Source organism: Lissotriton vulgaris, chromosome 9 (genome assembly GCF_964263255.1).
Source record: "Lissotriton vulgaris chromosome 9, aLisVul1.2, whole genome shotgun sequence".
Classification (NCBI taxonomy): Eukaryota; Metazoa; Chordata; class Amphibia; order Caudata; family Salamandridae; genus Lissotriton; species Lissotriton vulgaris.
In genome coordinates, this window is record NC_141697.1 from 578,505,343 (window position 1) to 578,527,351 (window position 22,009).

At 44.8% G+C, this 22,009-nt stretch overlaps 1 protein-coding gene across 2 annotated transcripts in view; it reads right to left on the minus strand.

The window, feature by feature from the left end:
- Positions 1-22,009, minus strand: part of RCOR2 (REST corepressor 2) — a 187,755-nt gene that overhangs the window by 94,758 nt on the left and 70,988 nt on the right. For both annotated transcript variants that reach the window (XM_086938139.1, XM_086938140.1), the window contains exon 3: positions 20,088-20,144. In XM_086938139.1, the coding sequence (XP_086794265.1) occupies positions 20,088-20,144 (57 nt within the window). The remainder of the gene's footprint in view (positions 1-20,087; positions 20,145-22,009) is intronic.

Genomic DNA, 22,009 nt, shown 5'->3' on the forward strand with positions numbered 1-22,009 from the left:
ACTATTTGAACTAATCAAAACCCAATCCAAGGAACAACCCCAACAATCACATAGCACAATGGGCGATTTACCATCCTGTGAAGGCTTCTCTGCTTTCTTTAATCTAAAGACTGATAACATAAGGAGCGATCTCCTCAATGACGCAAGCCTTTACTCCAGCCTCCACAGCGTAACACCCACTGAACCAAAAAACAATGCTGCATAGTCGTCCTTTGACACCTACTCAGAAGAAACAATTCACAAACTGCTCGGCACCTTGAAACCCTCTAATCACCTCACAGACCACCTTCCTGCTAACGCTGTAAAATACTTCATTCCATTGCTCCTCCCACTCTGGACCAAAATTATTAACAGTTCACTTCAACAAGGACTAATCCCGACTCCCTCAAAGTGGGACAAGTCACGCCTATACTCAAGAAACCAACAGCCGACCCTACTGACCTAAACAATTACCGTCCTATTACCAATATTTCCACCCTTGCCAAACTGTTGGAAAAATGCGTACAACTCCAATTGGCAAAACACATTGATCAGTTTGACCTCCTCAACCCTCATCAATCAGGCTTCCGAGCAGGGCACAGTACTGAAACTGCTATGAAACACATAATTGATGACGCACTCCAAATCCTAGATCAAAACGATACCTGCCTCCTCATTTTTCTTAATCTCTCCTCAGCATTTGACACAGTCCAACACGAGAACTTACTCTAGCTGTTAAACACCAGAATGGGTCTATCTGGGACTTTTCTCAAGTGGTTCACTTCCTTCCTGCATAACCGGTCTCAAAAATTCAAAAGCAACAACTTGATGTCCCCACCGGTGCCTGTAACATTAGGCATCCCACAAGGATCTTCCCTATCCCCAACATTGTTCAACCTAGTCATGGAAACTCTCACCACCTTGTTACAAGCATCTAATGTTGACTTTCACATGTACGCCGACGACACCCAACTATATCTCAAATTACAATCCCCAGAAGACATCAAACTTCTGAACTCAAGCTCAAAAACACCCAATTATGGCTTGCCGATAACCACATCAAACTCAATGCTCTGGAAACTGAGTTCCTTCTGATCTCACCTCCCGCGAAAATCTCCACCACTCAAACCTGGCTTAAGCACCTAACTGCACTCAATGTCCAACCTACCATCGTGGCCTCAGCAAAATCTTTAGGCATAACACTGGATGGTAATCTCAACATGCAGCAGCATATCAGCAAGGCAACTAAGGGAGCTAATTTCCAAATCAATACCTTGAGGAAACTTAAACCCTTCCTCCCAGCCAAGGACTTCCAAACTGCAGTACAAGCTCTAGTCATTCCTCGCATAGACTACGGAAGGGTTCTGTATTTTTTTTCCAATGTGGAATCAAAAAACGATAAAACCACACTAATCACTTAATCATGTGCGCACCTCATTGGTTCCCAGTGGCACTGTGTACAGATTAAAGATTCTCAGTATGACACAAAGTCTTTTTTCCAATTACCAGATAATACTTGAGAGAAAGATGCTACTTGCTATAACACTGAGATTTTCTTAATCCCCGCTATCTAGCATCCCAAAGAAAAAAATGCAAAAAGAATCCCAAAGAAAAAATGAAAAAAGAATCCTAGGACAGCCTATTCCTTTCTGAAACCACCCCTCCAGAGCTCTAAAACCTCAGCTCAGAAATATTGAGACTAATGTCAGATTATGAGAAAAAAACATTAATTTTCCCAGATGAATCAGCTCTGTAGCAACCATAATTCTGGTTCGGTTAATATAACATTAGTAAAACTTTTATTTCGTAGTATTCGGAGCTAGACTCGCACGCTGTGTATTGATTATCAAGTAATACCCTCTTAACAAGACGATAGGTTAGGGGTTGAAGCAGTGCTACATATTTCCTAAGGACAGACTGCTACACTGTGGGTGTAGGTCCCCTCTTTATTCTAAAATCTAAATCAAGACAAAGTCAAGAAAATCTATGCTTTGATTTGCACGTAGCCGCTGTACATATTTCTTGCTGCTGCATATGGCCTCTAAAACCCATCTAAGCTTTTCTCTTGTCAGAATGCCTCTTGGTATGTATGTCTGCTCTTAGATGCTTGCCCAAAACTGACACAGCAGGCGTAGGTTTCTGAATGCTCTTGTCATGGCTACATTACTCCTTAGTGAGATTATTGCCTCTAGTTTCTGTGTAAGTTGTTATTGGGTGATTTTTAAAGGACAATTATGCTTTCTTACATCAAGATTCATGTAGGGATAGAAATCTGTATAGAAAACATTTATAAATATTTTAAAATAATTTACTATGGAGTGAATCACTAAGTGTAGCGCGGGTCAAGGTGTAGAGCGGTCACCAATAAGGCATAGGGTCAGAGACTGTGCAAACCTGAAGTTTCAGGAACAGTTAAATGTTGATGCAGACCTGCAGATTTCTCATTAGCAGAACTGTCGATGGGCAAGCACCCATTGACTTACTTGAGAAGCTTTGGGACCAGCAACCTTTGGTAATTCCAAATATCGCAACTATGGTCTAGCTAACGAAAGCCAGCTGTCGATACCTGCAAGACAAGTTTTGAATTGCCAGCATACGTCCAATACTAGAAGAAGCCAGACACAATCTGAAGAGCTACAAGTTGACGAGTACTCAAAAGTACTTACGGCATTCAAGATCCCTGGTAGACCACACCGTCAGGAGATACCAGTGAGATGAACATAAAATGAAAGAGCAATGGACAATTGAATTCAGGCTAATTCTGTGATGTCTAGACTTCACTCCACTGTGGATATTTAAAGAACCACTCTACTATGGATATTTAAAGAACATTAATAATTAAATATTTGCAGTTCAAAAAAAAGAAATCACCTCAAGCAAATATTTTATTTGAGAAATTTGCATTGCATCGCCTTATGATGGACCTCTGCAAATGATAAGTCTGCCGTCAGGGTCCGAATTTCACTCTCACTACAAGCAAATGGGACTGCCACTAAAAGTTTTTAGGTCTCGCGACCTATCGATGCGCGCAAGCGCATCGAGCAGAGCGAGAATTCAAGTGGCGAAAATCACTGTCAAACCAAGGGCTTTCAGCCCCGCGGTTTTCATGCAGTTCACGTGAATCACGTGATTAAACATGCACGCGCATCGGCAGCATTTCTCCTGCAGGCTCGCAAAAGGCTCTCCTCCCTCCCCACATCAAAGTCATCAATCACCCTCCCACAGGCTTCCCCAGCGCTGCCCCGCCCCCTGCTTCACGGCCAGGCCATCGGTTCCCTGCCAGACCTCTCACACATCCGTCACAGCATGCCTGTGTACTTCAAAGGCTTTCAGTTTCGTCTCCTTTTAAAACTTGTTTAACTTGTTCCCTGCTTGCCTCTCCCCCGCCCCCCCCCCCACCCCCACCACAGCAATGCCGAGGGCTGGTTTCACTTTCAGCACGGAAGACTTGCCTGCTTTGCCAACGCTTGTTTTGAATTTTTTTTATTCAATGCTTGTTTTTCTACTTGCATAAACAGAGTGGCTTTACCGAGCATTTAGATTTTTCTTATCATGCCATTGCACACGTTCTCCCAGACATGCAATATCATGGCTTAGGAGTTGAGGAGTCACCTCCACAGCAAGGGAACCCTGGGGGCCCGCCGTGATTTTTCAGACCCACCCCCTACCTGCCCACTCCTCCCCCCACCCTATACCAGGCAGCGGATGTGCTGAATTGAACACAAAATACTTTCAGCAGCCTCGAAAGTCTGCAACCAGGCAGTGCCCAAGCCAAGCATAGCTGCAGCTGCTGTCCCTGGCTACCCTTAACTGAGGTCCATGGCTCTGCAGGTAAGCTCAAGTCATGCAGCTGCGGTTCCGCCAGGAACAGCCCAACACAATAACAGTAGTTACAGGCTACTGTCCCAAGGCATCTCATTGGCTGCCCTACACCACATTCCATGGAAAGCGCCAGTCTGTCTCGCTCGCCCCGCCCCCGGCTTTGCTGTGCAGCTGAACAGCGGCGAGGCCCCCTCGCGTGGCTCTAATATTTACCAATGCCTCTTCTGACTCCAGAGAGGAGGAACTCCCCACAGAGACGGCGCGCGTCATTACACTTGGGCACGTCTCTCAGATTAATAAACAATTATCTTTTCATCAAAAAAGCCCATCCCAGTCCCTGCCATCAGAAGGAAACCCGGATTTACACGTATCCAGTCCTCGAGCCTGCTGTGTTTGTTAAAAACTTGTCATGTGTTTTGTTGATACGTTTTTTCTGATCTATTTTGTTATTACGCCGTTTCGTTTCTCAATGCTGAATTGGTTTCTTTGTGTTTTGTTTTATGTTTGTAGTTCACCTCCAAAACAAGTTTATATGTTTTCGTTCGTATTTGATTTTGTCTTTCGGTTGTGCTCTTCTCCTGCGCCAGGCCACATCAAAGGCTCGGTGCCACTTTCACCCACACAGCACCACTTTCAGACACGCAACGCCACTCACACCCACGCAAGCCCACTATCACCCACGCAAGCCCACTATCACCCACGCAAGCCCACTATCACCCACGCAACGCCACTATCACCCACGCAACGCCACTCACTCACTCACGCAACGCCACTATCACCCACGCAACGCCACTCTCACCCACGCAACACCACTCTCACCCACGCAACACCACTCTCACCCACGCAACTCCACTCTCACCCACGCAACTCCACTCTCACCCACGCAACTCCACTCTCACCCACGCAACTCCACTCTCACCCACGCAACTCCACTCTCACCCACGCAACTCCACTCTCACCCACGCAACTCCACTCTCACCCACGCAACTCCACTCTCACCCACGCAACTCCACTCTCACCCACGCAACTCCACTCTCACCCACGCAACTCCACTCTCACCCACGCAACTCCACTCTCACCCACGCAACTCCACTCTCACCCACGCAACTCCACTCTCACCCACGCAACTCCACTCTCACCCACGCAACTCCACTCTCACCCACGCAACTCCACTCTCACCCACGCAACTCCACTCTCACCCACGCAACTCCACTCTCACCCACGCAACTCCACTCACCCACGCAACTCCACTCTCACCCACGCAACTCCACTCTCACCCACGCAACTCCACTCTCCCACGCAACTCCACTCTCTCCCACGCAACTCCACTCTCACACGCAACTCCACTCTCACACGCAACTCCACTCTCACACGCAACTCCACTCTCACACGCAACTCCACTCTCACACGCAACTCCACTCTCACACGCAACTCCACTCTCACACGCAACTCCACTCTCACACGCAACTCCACTCTCACACGCAACTCCACTCTCACACGCAACTCCACTCTCACACGCAACTCCACTCTCACACGCAACTCCACTCTCACACGCAACTCCACTCTCACACGCAACTCCACTCTCACACGCAACTCCACTCTCACACGCAACTCCACTCTCACACGCAACTCCACTCTCACACGCAACTCCACTCTCACACGCAACTCCACTCTCACACGCAACTCCACTCTCACACGCAACTCCACTCTCACACGCAACGGCACTCTCACACGCAACGGCACTCTCACACGCAACGCCACTCACACACGCAACGCCACTCACACACACGCAACGCCACTCACACACACGCAACTCCACTCACCCACACGCAACGCCACTCACACACACGCAACGCCACTCACCCACGCAACGCCACTCACCCACGCAACGCCACTCACCCACGCAACGCCACTCACCCACACGCAACGCCACTCACCCACGCAACGCCACTCACACACACGCAACGCCACTCACACACACGCAACGCCACTCACACACACGCAACGCCACTCACACACACGCAACGCACACAACGCCACTCACACACACGCAACGCCACTCACACACACGCAACGCCACTCACCCAGGCAACGCCACTCACCCAGGCAACGCCACTCACCCAGGCAACGCCACTCACCCAGGCAACGCCACTCACCCAGGCAACGCCACTCACCCACGCAACGCCACTCACCCACGCAACGCCACTCACCCACGCAACGCCACTCACTCAAAGCCACTCACACCCACGCAGTGCCACTTTCACCCACACTGTGCAGTGCACAATAGGTCTCGCAGTAGGAAAGTTGGAGCTATTGGTTTTGTAAATGACAAAGCCCTTTATGTTTTTAAAATGAAAACAAAAATAAAAGGCATTGTTATTTGCAATTGTAATAGCTCCAACTTTCCTACTGCGAGACCTATTGGCAACGCCAGTGCTTGTTTATGATAGGTGCTTAGTGTACTGTGTGTTCAAATGGTGATCCTATTAACCTGGATGTCGTTAATTTATTCTCAGGTTGGTTCTAGTGAGTAGATGACCACCTTCTATTTTTTCAAGAAGGTCGAAGAGGAACTTCGATCAGTCATCTGCGCCTGTGTAAAAGAGGGTCTAGACTCTAGAGCCTGGTGTGACCCATTCCCATGGTAAGCCCTGCCAGCTTAAATCTTTCTGTGACTGCTGTATGTAAAACACTACCCTGGCTACTGCGCCCTGGCACCTTTTTGTTTAATAAAAGTTTTCTACAAATACAATTGGTTGTCATCCAAAATGGCCCTGCTGGCCAATGTCAGCCCGTTACATTTTTACTGTAGTGCATAACACCTATCCCCGTCCCAAGGCGTAAGCTTGTAGATAGCCCTACCCACCCAAAATTATACCTGCGCCCAATACGCAGGACCATCCTGATATAAACAATTGACATCATGAAAGCAACACCTTCGGCCTTGTGAGGTGTATATAGAAGTAACCGGAAATAAACTTTGTTGGAACTGCCCTACTTGAATCTCGCAACTGAAACATGCAAATCGGGACACTACAATTTGCAGCAAAGTATGAAGGACTTCTTGCATTAGAGCCTTTCAAGCAAATAAGGGGTGAAGGAGGCACCATGCAGGCTTTCTACCATCAGACACCTCAAGGAGAGGAATAGGAGATGATGTTGTGGAGAGTAGGTTATACATGCAAAATCCAAAGCTCATCTTTTGCGTTATAATGGCAGATGACCGTAAGATGACCATTTCAGAATTATGGTCCAAGACACGTTTTGTGACCTGCATACAACTAAACATATTTGGATTTAAAAAGGAACAAGGATAAAATCGCCAAGTTGAAGAATTTGACTGTAGTGTACTCTGTATATTTCATGCAAAAATAACTGTTGTGCGACTTCGACTAATATTTGTAAAGTGACGTATATTGACATTTGGAATATCTTTACTCATCCAGTACTCTTTGTGATTATGAATACTAACAGGTGTTTCTTAACCAGATTGTACATTCTATGAAGAGGTTGGTTGTAGTACTAGGGGCTTTAAAAAGCACTACCTGCTTGTTTTGACTCTGGAGAGTAGCCCAGAAAACTAGTTTCAATTGAGACCCCTCTAGACCATCAATGGTTATCTGCTGCTTGGTTGATTTTTGCATTTAAGGCTGCCCTCTGTGTGATGCATTACAGGGACTTCATTCTACCACATGCGAAAACTTGCTATTAGGTAGCCAGTGTTACGGTGCATTGGAACGTATAGTTTCTTACCCGTCGGTGTAGTTTTGCAGCTTGAAGACTTTCTGGATTCACTATGCTGTGCATTATTCCGCCATCAATGGAGTCGATGCCCATGTGCACTATTGTCAAAAGGAGGAGTCACCTATCGAGACTTCCAAAGACTTTTCCAATAAAAATGCAAACATCCGGGCCCAACACCAGATGGCGATCTAAGCACAGTGTAAGTGATCTGCAGCTCATATGCCTCGAACATCTTTTTACTACTTGGGAGGTGAAGAAGCTTTTCCCCATTTCTCCTCTTGTGTAAGCCACTATCGCCGCTAAGTGCACCCTTAGGGATGTGTAGCTTAGTTTACTTTACAGTAGATGCGTTAAGTATTTTAGTATTGTTGACTCCCTTGTGATTTTCCTTTGCAGTTTCTCTCTAATGCACCATTCTGAGAATTTTCCCCATTTTGCTATGTAGCATTTCCCTGAGCACTGCCATTGGGCTCGCCGGTAGTTTGAGGTGTGCAAACTCTAGGTCTTCAGTAGCCATGCCGCCAGGCTGAGGCTCTCTGGCTCTGGGTGTAGCACCCTTTTGTTCTGCATTGTTAACAGGTCCCTTCATTCTGGGAATCTGTGCGCTGGTGCCTGCACCATCTCCACTATTTGTGAGAACCATGACTGTCTGGCCCACTGAGGTGCTATTAGTATCAGTGGCATGTTGCTGATCTTGCATTCGCTGAGTACTCTGTGTATCAGTGGTATCGGAGGAAAAGCGTATGCAAATATTTTTGACCAACTTATCCATAGCGCATTCCCTTGTGACCGATGGTCGGGTTGTCTGGATGCGAAGTGTTGGCATTTTGCATTTTGGTGTGTTGCAGATAGGTCTATTTGAGGTGTACCCCACTTCCGGAATACTTCCTGTAATTCCTGTTGGTTGATCTCCCATTCGTGGGATGCGGACGTCTGCCTGCTGACGTCTGCCCGCTTCCACATTGTCCCTTCCGGGGAAATTTATTGCTAGCAGGTCTATCCTTAGTGGAATGGCCCATGACCATATCTCTTGCGCTAGTCCTGATAGTGCTACTGACTGTGTTCCTCCTTGTTTGTTGATGTAGAACATAGTTGTGGTGTTGTCTGTTTGGATTAACACCTTTTGTTCCTTACAGCTCCTTCTGAAAGGCTTTTAAGGCTAGGACAAGGTATTTAGTTCCAGGTAATTGATGTGCTTGACCCCATCCTGTTGTGATCATATCCCCCTCACCATAAGCTTGTTCATGTGCGCACCCCACCCCAGCTGGGAGGAGTCCGTTGTGATGGTCCCTGTTGGAGTTGGTTGTGTGAATGGTTTCCCCTGTGATATGTTTTCTTTGTTCCACCACGCTATTTCCTGATGCATTGCGTGTGTGACAACCACTAGATCTTCCCAGCTCCCAGTTGCCTGTGACCTTTGCTGCTGTATCAATTTCTGGAATGGTCTCATGTGGAGTCTAATATTTTGGAGTAGGTGATGCATGACGCCATCATTCCCATCAGCTTGTTCATCGTTATCACTGTCAGAACTTGCCCCTTCCGGTAATGACGTATTTCCTTCAGTATCGCCAATGTTCTCTTCCTGCTGGGGAACACTTTGGCCTGTATGGTGTTGATCTCTGCCCCTAAGAATATCTTGATTAGCTCTGGTTCTGTTGACGATTTTTCCCAATGGATTGAGAAACCCAGTTGTGTCAGTGTTAGTATTACCTGCTGGATGTTTTGTTTGCATTGGCTGTACGAACTTGCCTTTACAAGCCGTCGTCCAGATGGGGGTATATGTGTATTCTTTGCTTCATAGGTCTGCTGCAACAGTTGCTAGGCATTTTGTAAACACCCTTGGTGCGGATTTCAGGTTGAATGCCAGTACTGTGAACTGGTAGTGGCTTTGGTTGATCACAAACCTTAGTAGGCCTTTGTGTTTGTGGTTGATTGGGGGTGTAAGTATGCGTCCTTTAAATCTATAGTGGCCATGAAATCCCCTTGTTGTATTTGTGGTATTACCTCTTGTAGGGAAGTCATCTTAAATCTTTGAGTTCTTATGAATTTGTTCAGGAACCTTAGATCTACGATTGGTCTTAGTATTTCGTCCACCTTTGGCACCAGGAAGTAAGTTGAGTAAACCCCTTTGTTCCGTTGGTTCTGTGGCACCACCTCTATTGCCTCCTTGCTCTTGCGCCTCTAGTCGCAAGAGCGAGAGTTCCTTTGCTGGGTGTGCCTTTCTTCTTGGTTTTCTGTTTGGAGGTTGTTTATCTAGCTCTATAAAGTATCCGTATTGTATGAGGTTTAGTATCCATTTGTCTGATGTGACCTTCCTCCATTCCTGGATGAAGTCTCTTACTCTGCCCCACACCGGTGTTGTGTGTTGGAGGTACTGTTTGTCGTTGAACGTTCGGTTGCAGTTTTTTCTTATGTCTCTCTGCCCACTCCGAGGTGTTGCTAGGGTGGGGGTCGGTTTCCTGGTGAAGTCACTTGGATGAAGGCTGTTGGCCTACTCTTCGTGTTTGTCCTTGTTTGATTGCGCGCCCTAGAAGTGACTGTCCTCGGGGCTGGTACTGCCAGTTCTGCTGCTGCGGTCCCTGCTGCTGCTGACCTTGGTTGTTCCCTTGGAAGCCTGGCTGGAACGTCTGGTGCGATGTGGTAGGCACGTAGCCTCCCTTACCACCTGGCCTTCTTGTGGGTGTACCCCTTCTCATTCCTCTGAACTGCAACGCTCCCATGGACCTTGCGGTCTCGTTGTCTTTCTTGAGCTGCGCTAATTTGTCGTCAACTGGTGTGCCAAACAGTTGCTCTCTGTTAAAAGGTGTATTCAGGATGTTGCTTTGCACCTCTGGCTTGAATCCAGAAATTGAGCCATGCGTCTTCCCTCGGTCACTCCTATCGTCATCAGTCTGCTAGATGTTTCTGCAGCATCCAATGCCGATTTTAGGCATGTGTTCGCCATGCTTTTGCTCTCTTCCACCAGGTGAGCTGCTCTTTGTTGGTACTGGTCTGGTAATCCACATTTTTGTAAAGCGCACAGGAGTTGCCCCACTTCTTCCCAGTGTTGGTTTGCGTGCCTGTTGATCAGGGTGTTGGAGTTTGCAATGCACCAATCTATTGCCGCATTTCTCTCCACCTTTCTCCCTGTGAGATCAATCCTCCTGCTAAACTTGTCTGGAGGTGGTCCGGCATTAGTGGGCACATTGGCCCTCTTCCGAGCAATTGCTGCAATTATGGAGTCAGCTGGTACTGACCCTTGGATGTATGCAGGGTCCTTTGATGTTTATACTTCTCCGTTCTTGGGAGTCACAGCCTTGCATACTGCTGGTTCCTTAAAAGCCTTTCTTCCTTGATCCAGCACACTAGGTAGCATGGGCAGGAATTGGCTCCTAGTTTGTTGAGGCAGTAGAGTCTCCAGGAGAAAACATGTCATGGGCTTCTCCTCTTCCATTTTCACTCCATACGTCGGTACAGCCTTTTGGAAGACCATATTGTAGATCCCTATGTCATCTGGCGGCGAGTGCCTCGAAGGATAAGTGTCTACCCCTTCTTCCGGCGATTCTGCATCGAGATCTTGCCATTCTAAGTCTTGTGCCTCCAAGGACGCAGAGTCCCGGTGGGATTGCTGCTCTTCGTCACCTTTGCCCTTGAAATAATAGACTTCATCCTCCTGTTCCTCGACTGGTTCGGGTGTTTACGGCAGTTCAGTATCCTTGTCGTCTTTCGACTTTGAGCTGAGGTTTCGGCAGGATGGTGTATTGGCTCATCTTCTCGTCGAAGTTCCTTTTCCGCTGCAGGATGCTCACCATTTCGGCCTGGAGCCTCCTCTTCTTCCTCTCCATCTCGGCCTCATGTTCGGCGTTGAGGGTTGGAGCGCCTCTCTTCGAGGCAGTCGATGTAGGCCCTTCCTTTTTCGGCGCTGAGGTGTCCTTTACGAGGGCAACCTTTGACGTTCTTGGTTTTTCGAGGGCTTTTGCCGATTGGGAGTCCTTTTCGAAGGATCCGCTCGGCTGTCTCTATTGGTTGCTGTTGCCTACGTTAAGTGTTTCCGCGACAATGCTCCATTCGAGGACTTCGCTTAACTCCTACGAGTGTCACTTGGGGCTTTAGCTTTACCCTTTCGAGTGTCACTCGAGTGTTTAGGGGTCGACGACTCCCTTACCTCCTTCGACGTCTTCTAATGGACGACAACCGTGCAGTCCTCCAGTCCTTCAGCGATGTTGTCCTTCTCTCCACTGGAGAGGCCCAAGTCTCGGAGAGATGGAGGTGGCCCCTGCATGTTGTGGTTCGCCCTTCTTTGCCTCTCCCTTACTCTGAGGGTCTTGGGTGTGAACGCTGAGCACACGTTGCAGTCTTCGCTACTGTGGTCAAGCGGCAGGCAGAAGTTGCAGACTGGATGCTGGTCCTACTGGGAGTAATTGTGGTGGCAATTGGTACAAAACTTGAACTGTGTTTCGTCCATCCCAGCGCTCAGGGAACCCCCTGCGAGCACATTCTCCGTAGAACATCGAGATCTTGGTCGAAAACCTTCTCCCTCGTTGTCCCGATTACCCGACCCGTAGTCCAATGTACCTGAAAACTTGATTTCCGTCGATTTTCTACGATTTTCCTTAATTCCTCCTCTAAAATGGAACTCTTCGGCAATGATCCAGACCCAACGGCGGAAAAAAGAACATGAAGATAGCGACTAAAGGTGGGAGCTTCCAGAGGACACCAACTGGTTGTATGCCGACGCCCACCTGGGCCACGAAAAAAAAAAGAAAAAAAACTACAATTCCAGACCCAACCACTAGATGGCGGAATAATGTACAGCATGGTGAATTCAGAATGGTTCACGCTACAAAACTTAGTTTGTGCATTGGATCTGCTATCTGTAATTACCTTATTTAGATGTTCTCTTTCTGACTTAAGTAGAATCTGCTTCCACTCCAAAAACTGTGTCTTGGTCTCTTGGGTAGTTGCGCATTGTAAAACACTCCCAACTCAAATTTCAAACCTCAAGTGATCTGGTAGCAGTCTTTTCCTGTTTTGAGGCTGTGGGATCACAGTGTAATAATATTAAGGACCTGAGACATATTTAAGATGCAGTGCGTCATGTCAGGTTTATTAATGTGAGGGCTGACTGAGATGGGTAATTGAGGCCTTATATGATCACCGGAGAGGTTATCCAGGCCCTTGGGCAGGCGTGTAGTGTAGTCCCCAAGGTGCTTATATGAAGAGCCAAGTCTTCAGCTTCTTGCGGAACTCAAGAAGTGAGGAACAGGCTCAGATGTGCTGAGGGAGGCGGTTCCATGTCTTGGGTACAATGTAGGAGAATGAACGACCTCCAGTTTTGCTTTTGAGGATGCGAAGAGTGTGTTTGTGTGCGAGTGAGGTGGAGTGTAGGTGTCTGGTGGATTGGTGAAAGTGTATGCAGCAGTTCAGGGGTTCTGGTCCTGGGTTGTGTAGGGCTTTGTATGTGTAGTTTGGATTGACTGCACTTGTAAATGGGGTGCCAGTAAAGCTTCCTGAGGTGTGGTGAGATGAGTGTGTTGTGGGAGGTTGAGCATTAGTCTTGTGGCGGTGTTTTAGACAGTCTGGATGGAGTCAGTGTAGGAGTTCTTTGGAGATTCTGGTAGAGAATGTTGTCATAGTCCTGCCTGCTGATGATGGTGGGTTAAGGTAGCAGCAGCTTTCAGGAACAGGCAGACTTTTGTCAGAAAACCAACATTTTCCACAGTTTTGGCATTTTACTGGGACATAGCTTATTTTTAGAGTTTTCAACCTCCTTCCAGCTAGTGGTAGAAATTGGTGTGAAAGCAATAATGGATCCTCGAAAACTCTACATCTTTTAAAAGATGATAACATTCTGAATTCAGCAAGGGGTCATTAGTGTAGATCCTTCAAGGTTTTCCTATAGAAACTTACAGTTGAATTAAAAATAATATTGAAATTGAATTGAAAAAAAAGAGCCATATGTGCCAATGTTTTCACCTGTAACAACTTCTAAGTATGGCAGATTTTTATAGCAATATACCGTTATGTCCGCTTGACCCTTCTGGGATATATAGGACTTGTAGGTTCACCAAGAACCAGAGGTTCCCAGAGCCAATAATGGAGATGCATCTTGCTATGGTTTTTCATTGTTTACGGGTATATAGCCATTCATTTTGGTAAAATATAAAGAGTGAAACACAGGTATCAAGGAAACCTATATATTTCCGAAATTGGAAGCAGTGGTTATTTGCACATCTCCGAAATTTGTGGGTACCCATACTAGCATGCGAATTAAAGGACATTTTTCGAAAGGACTTCTTTTTTACACATTGTCTTACATTTGGAAGCGAGAAACGCAAAGAAAGTCAATTGGTAAGAACACTAGTTCTACTATTCTGAGTTCCCCTAAGTCTCTAGATACAAATGGTACCTCACTTGTGTGGGTAGGCCTAGTGCCTGGGACAGGAAACGGCCCAAAACGCAATGTGGACACATCCCATTTTTACACAGAAAACTGACCCTTTTTTTCCAATATGCCTAGCTGTGGATTTGGAACCCTAACTCAGCCGGCACCTAGGAAACCCTAGCAAACCTATACATTTTTTTAAACTAGACACCCAGGGGAATCCGGGATGGGATTACTTGTATGGATGTCACAAGGTTCGGTTACCCAGATTCCCCTGCGAACCTCAAACTTTGTAAAACAAAAACATTTTCCTCAAATATCTGTGATGGAAAGTTCTAGAATCTGTGAAGAGCCACAAACTTCCATCCACCCAGCATTCGTCCAAGTCTCCCGATAAAAATGGTACCTCACAAGTGTGAGTAGGTCTAGTGCCCGCGACAGAAAATGGCCCAAAACGTACTGTGGAAACTACAAAATTATCGATTACAAAAAGACTGTTTTACAAGGGGGTCAGCTGAGTTTTATAGCGGGCTCGGCAGCCATCTAAGGAAACCTACCAAACCTAGACATTTCTAATAACTAGACACCCAGGGGAGTCCAGGAAGGTGTGACTTGCGTGGATCTCAAAGTTTTCCTACCCAGAATCCAGTGCAAATTAGCTGGAATTTTTTTTATTTCTTACATTTCTGTGTGGGAAAGTTCTGTGATCACTGTGCTGACAAATTTCCTATACCCTGCGTTCCCCCAGGTCTCCCAGTAAAAATGGTACCTCACTTGTGTGGGTGGGCGAAGTACCTGTGACAGGCAAAACATTTTGTGGAGAGATCAAAATTAACTATTACAAAACGACGTAGTTTGCAAGGGGGCACCTGCATTTTTGGTCCTGGGCTCGGCGGCTATCTAGGGAAACGTACCAAACATACATATTTCTGAAAACTAGACACCCGGGGCAGTCCAGGGAGGTGTGGCTTGCGTGAATCCTCAGTTTTCCAACCCAGAATCCCCAGCAAACCTATATTTAGCTACCAAAAAAAATGAAAATCACATTTTCCTTACATTTCTGTGTGAGATCACTGTACCAACACAAGCACCATATCACCCAGTGCAAATTTGCCACTGAAAATACTTTGGCTAGGCTAAATGGTCAAAGCTCCCTTTTTGGAAAAATACTGTGCACATTGCAGAGATGGGTACAATGGCATACAATCTGAGGGCCATGCTTACAATGCCATTGTGAGATAAACCACCTCTAAGTGGGTCACCTCTACAGTCTCAATTATTAATCCACAAAGTCTCAAAATTTCTAGCCAAGTTATGGAAATAAACATCCACACCGTGTAAATGTTTTTGCTACATAGGATAATCTATGGTCAACAGAAAGTTTGCTGTTTCTCACAGATTTCTTGTAACAGGCTTTTGCTTTAAGCCACAACTTTCTTTGTAGCATACTTCTGCAAACGTCATCAAGTGTTCTCAAGCTTTACCTTGTTTAACCTGGAGTAATACTTGCACCTTAAACTGTAGTGATTTGCAAACAAACCACCATATAACTTTCAACATGCCCAACATCACCTGCCTCCATAATGCACACGTGTACATTAAGTTACTATGCTGTATATGGCTGGTGTTATAATTGATGTAATCAATGATGTCATTTAAAATGTCATGAGTAATGTAATATGCAACGTCAGAATCAGTGCATGTCTAGTGCACAAGTTCTTAGCTCAGTAAATCATATTTAGCAATTTCCAGTGGTTCTTTGTTTTTTAAATGTTTGTTTTTATCTAATTTCAACACCAAAGTATAACTCAAGTGGAACCTTTCGGTCTCCCAGTGAATTTCAGTTTTTTTGTTTGTAACATAAGCTAAAATTGTATTACCATGCCTATCTATAACATCATTTTAACCTTTGTTTTTTCAGTGATTTTTCATATTATAATTTTTTTTTTTTACATATTCCGCCTGTTCCTCTGCTACACACTGCTTTTGGCCGTGCACAGCATGGTTAACTGCAATGCCTGGCCTCTAGCCCCGCCCTGTAACAAACCCGACCTTGGGCAAGCCCTATGGACTCAACCCTTTGCTGTGCGAGGCTCCCGGAGGCCAGGACCTGTACTCAACTTCTGCCTGTGCAGCCAACTTTGGGGGGGCCTCTGGCCATCCACAGCAGGAAGGGGGGATGCAGGCACTGTCCTCGGTACACACATGGCACTTAGTACCAGTCCCAAAATAAATATATATATTAGAAAAAAAAACAGTTCAGGCATAAAATGGCGAATACGTTATACAAAAAAGAAGCAGAGAACTCTGGGTAGTTTTCAATATCAAAGTCTTTAGGCATGGTATTAGCACAGTGCTATCCACGCCGGGATAGAAAAAAAGACTAGCTGTAAACAGATTTACACCAATTCACAACAAAAAAGCATGCTGTCTGAAGTATAACTTTATGCCAAATTTGATACAGTTGTGTTGAGTCATTTTTCATGTAACGCAAAGTTTCCTATGGAAATTAACATGGAATCAATGTTTTGCTACCCTTTTCTTGATAGTTTGGTGTAAAACTTTCTATGAAGAACCCACTGTGAATTCACTTTTGTGGTAAGCTTCATGAAGATGCACTAAATGGCATTGTAGTTATTAGCAAAACTAAAAACACTCAACACGGAAACCCATACCCAAGTATAACTACATTGTGGGAATATATTCACTAAAAAAACACAAAGGTTAAAAGTAAGATTATAGTTAGGTGAACGTGTCAGTGTCAGCAGGGCAGTTTTTTTTCTTACTTTTAAGCTTTTATTTGGCAGGAGTTTGGAAAATGCTTCCGCCAGGCAGGAGCAACTTAGGTTTCCCTGCCTGCTGTGGTGGATGGTGCCTCTGTGTCCCCCACATGGGGTCTAGTGGTGCAGGGTAACACTATCCTGCCCCCAATATATATTTTTTTCTATTTACCACTTCAGGACAGGGAACTAAGTCCCTGAAACCTAAAATGGCTGCCAGCAACATTTTTCTGATGTTGCTGGCAACCAATCAGGTCTGACTCCTGCAGGAATTAATTGGTCCAAGGGAAAAAAGCTCCCTAGGCCAATCGGAATGCCATATTTTTTCTAATTGGGTTTGAGGGGCTCTAGCAAGAGTCCCCAGAACCAAACCGTCAAGCTATAAATATATTTTTGAACCCTCATTTAAAAAAAAAAATAACCTACTTAACAGATTTACACCACATACAAAAAAACATGAGTACCATGATCTAGCTTCCTGCCAAATTTGGTGCAATTCTGTTCAGTTCTTACTATAGCCGAAGAGGTCTATGGAAAATACATGGGGAATTTGCTTTTTGGGACATTAACTTTCCATGCACAAACTAGTCCAAAAGTAGCACCTTTTTGGGAAGTTTCATGGAGATTTGTCAAACGGGGCCAAGGTTATTAGCAACACAAAAAACGCTTTTCCCATGGAACAGCGGACTTAACTATAACTACCCAGTTGCAGCCGCTACTGGGACACAACTGAAACCTGCATAATATGGCCCAATATTGCCATCGAGGAGTTCCGGTGACATTATAAAGCATGAGTGCAAGGACCACATCACACAATACCTGTTCAGTATTTTATATTACATGCTTAGTTTGAAGTAAACAGCTTTTTTGAGCTAACCACCCTAAACTGAACCTAAATATTTACACTGACTGGAATTAGAAAGTTTAGGTTTTATTTACCTTTCATGAATAGTTTTGATAAAACAGTGGTGAAGAGGATCAGTGTATTTATGCTCATCTGTTTTAGCAGAGGTTACAGTATAATTATGGATTCACCACGTGACATTTTGCCATATAATTTACAGATTCTGCCAGAAGGTTTTTAGATCAAATGGATGGAGACAATACTTCCAAAGAATATGCTGCATAATTTGTGTGGGTTTTTGTTAAAGACATGACCTTTCTGTATAATATGGTCCTCCAAATCGCATATTCCTAGTAGCCCTGACAATGTTAAAGCTCTGCAGCTTGGCTTGGGGGCTGTCATGATAATGAAAACGATATTTCACAAGGAATGGTGACATTTTCCTTAAACACTGCACTTTTTCTAAAAAGAGTGCTCAAAAATATGATACACATATACACAAATCTATCATCACTGCAGGTTTCAGAAATTCCGCATGCTGGGATTACAAAGCAACTTGAAGGATGCATCTCAGAAACTTGAGAACATTTCGAAATTGTTAGTCCTGTATGTTATGTTATTCATCACACCATCCAATTTTTCACTCAGATATCGGATTTGCTCGTTAGAAGGCAAATGTTCAGGTAAACACTCCCCAAAACAGTATTGCCACATCAATTGTAATCCATATGCGGCAAACAATTTCTATTACAATCTGCATAGGGATTACGAGGCTACTTACAACTGGACCCTAAAGAAATCCTCCATTTTACGTAAAAGAAGGCAGTCTTCATACTTTCTATATTGCTTTCAAGCCATAGCGGAAAGAGTGCTTTCTACAAGTATTTACGTCATTTACTTCTGCCACTGGGTTTTATGCAAGCAAGGCCTGCTTTATTATATCTGCAACTTTTTGATAACTATACAGTTCGTTTTTATAGAACATGTTTTTTAGCTGGGGTGTTTCATTCTTCCTGATGAATTTGGGTGTATTGGGTCTCGCTGATTTTAATGGATGATGCATTTATCGTGTAAACCTTTATAATTTACTGAATTAAAGTCGAATAAAGTGAATCTTGACTGCTTTCTGCTGTTGGCACAGATTGGAGGGTCTTACACCTGCATTGAACGGGTGCCAGCTTTGAATGAATTCAACATTTTTCCTGAAGACTATCGATGCAAGATAACATGACATATATAACCCAACAGGTCTATTGCAGATTCAAAACAGTTTGCCTTGCAATCCTTCACAAGCACAGACGTAGCCTAATTATAATTCAGGGTGTATTTTCGTTTATTTTCTCTCCAAATTATTTATTTCAGAAAGTATTTTTTATTTGTATTGCGCACATCTGAATACAGTTTCATTCCACACTTTGGATCCCTGGACCTAAATGAAATCTGAAGATAGTGCTAGCCTTGGGTCGGTGCATCCAAAACATGGCCCAGCTGAGGACCACTTCTGTTTCACTTGAAAAATACTGAAGGCAATTTTAGTTCTAGCCACTAGGTGGCCAGTGTACACTGTGCGAATCTAAAACAGAGCCACAAAATACTAAAGTCTTTCTGGACAGGGTATGGGCATAAATGCAAACAAGTTGTGATTTATCCGCAACTATCGAGCAGATCAGCATCTTCGGTAAGAACAGCAATAAAGAAATAGGGACGGGGTTGGTGGGAGTAAAAGTAGAACGCCTTTTTCTGTAGCCCTCGAAACACATTCGCACAACCAAACCAATATTTAGTCCTAGAGAGAGAAAAGGGACTACCAGCCCTGAGAGAACAATCATGCTCGTTGTTCTCAAGGTAAGGTCGTGTCATCATCATCTTCAATAAAAACAAACACACTACCTGCTTGCCGTTAGGCAATAAAACCAAATTATAGAACTGCCATTCATTGTAGCATAGGGATAAGTGGCAAACGGGGTGGGGGTCTGATGAAAAGTTACTGTAACCAAAAAATGCACACACAAAAAGGGCAGCCATTACATGGCCAGGCCGTTTAGTGTGGACGATCTTTTTTTTGGTCATGGTTAAGATTGGACTATACATGTTGTTGGAACAGATGAGCTAAAAATACTAGAAGAGGATGTGACCCAGAGTATGAGTAATTAACATTGACCAATATTAATCTAAGCATTCCCAGCCATTTCCTTTTCTGTCCTCTAATGGAGACAGGACAGTCGCCGATGGATCTCCTGCTATCTCTTCATAGACTTGAGAAAGTACCAGGATGGTTCTATCTCTTCCATCACACTGTGTCACTGCAAAGAACAGAGAGCACCCATAGGCCTTCAGATCGCTTCAATCTTACTGCATCACTGCGCGGAATACAGAACACCCACATACATCCACCTTTGCTGTGCCACAGTTCTATCGCAGATGGCAGAGGAAAGCGGAGGATCCCAGAGTCTCTGCTCCCAGATCTGTCTTCTCGTCAGAAGACCATGTGTCCTCCCCAGGCACCCAACAGCAATTCTGACAGATCACAAGGAAATTGAAACTGGCTGCGTACCTGGTTGGCATTCGGGAATCATCGCCTGGAAATCACAGCCCACTCGGATCATGCTGTCTGAAAGGAACAGAAGAGGTAGGAAGGATTAATACCGTACAGACTGCTCGTGTTCTCCATGCTTAGTGCAGTCATCACAGATCAACACAATTTAGAAGTGTGCTATCATCCAAGAACAAGCGAAAAGAAAATGGCCAGCTCAGATGTTCAAGGTTTATAAGTGAAGGGTACAGCAATATTGCCTGACTGACCATGGCGAGCGGTGGGGTGGCTAAATTAGGTACTATATTGACTAGAAAGCATCAACACAAAAACAGTCGTGAGAAGACTAATGTTGGTCCTAGAGCAAGGTCTAATAGCAGTTAGGCTTAAGAGGATAAAATGATGAGAGAACACACCAGTGCTCAGAAAGTAATTGTTATTGATAGAGGGGACAGCATAGTGTAAAAGTTGTGGAGATGCCAACAAGAGCAGCGCCACTGGTGGATGGGAGGAATTGTTTAGAGATGATGTAGCGTTTACTGTGGAGAGGAATGTAGTGCTAGAGGTGTGTGGTTAGGACAAGAACGTTTTATTGGTGGAGAGGAATTTGGTGTTAGAAGTCAGAGGGCCAAAATGGGAAAAGGAATTGGTGGAGAGGGAAGCAGTGATCACAATACACTAGTGGTAGAGCCGAGGAATACAATTATTGGTGGCGGGAGTTGTAGCGATAGAAGTATGGACGCGGTAGAGCGGACAACGTTGTTTATTGGTGGAGGAGAGAGAAGGTTACAGATAAGAAGTGGCAGAGTTTAAAGAAAAATACAAGTGCAGAGGAGAAATTTTGGAGAGAAAGCAGCAGCTGCAACAGCAATGCTGGTAAACAGAGTGATTTAAGTGTTAAACATAGGTAACTGCAGTAGAGCCTGGGAAAGCAATACATGGAGAGTATTTTCTTTAGTATCTGTAAAGCAGAGCCTTATGTTCTGAGAGCAAGATTGCTGAACAAAGCACAATAAACTAAGAACCTCCATGAGTACTGAACTGCAGGAATGTGCCCTTTTTGAATGGCCAAACCCCCGCCCCCTCCCCCCCCACACACACTTTTTATTCCAAATGCTGATGGTTGTGACTGATGCCTATATGTCCCTATAGTGGTGTTCCCAATTGGAAACTACTATACGTGTTAGCGGTCCTTAGGATAAGATGAGCTGCCACTGAGAATTTGAGGGTGGCAGCTTATTTATTTTAAAGTTTTATATAGCGCGAACAATATCTTTGCAGATATCAGAGCGCTTTACAGAAACAGGGGGTAGGGGCAACAGGAGGGTGATTACACAGCTTATTGGGTTTAATAGCGTAGTCAGTAGTAAGTGAGTAACATAATAGGATAGCAGTCATGTACAGCTAAAATAAAAACAATCAGTTAACCAATAATACAAAAACTGAGTAAAGTCTTTGATCCAGCGACAATAGAGTTCAGGTGAACTTTGGCTATAAGGATGGCGAATACCTCTTTCTTAAAAATTACAGAAAAACACGGGGTAGGGGCATCAAGAGGGTGATTAAACAAACTATTGGGTACAATATAGTAGTCAGTAGTAAGTGAGTAACATAATAGGATCGCAATCATTTAAAAATATTATAACAATAATTAATCAGGTATCCAATGATACAAAAGCGGTGCAAAGTCTCTGATCCAGCAACAATAGAGTTCAGGTGAACTTTGCCATAAGGATGGCTTTTACCTCTTTCTTGAAAAATGCAGTGGAGGAGATAAGCCTGGTTTCAGGAGGGAGTGCATTCCAGATCCTGGGTGCCATTCCTGAGAAGGAGCGTTTGTATGTTTTTTCCTTCCGGAATCTACGAGGTTTCAGGAGTAGATTTTTTGTACTTCTATTGGATCTCGAACCTCCTGATATAGTCAACTTCTGAGTGAGGTAGTT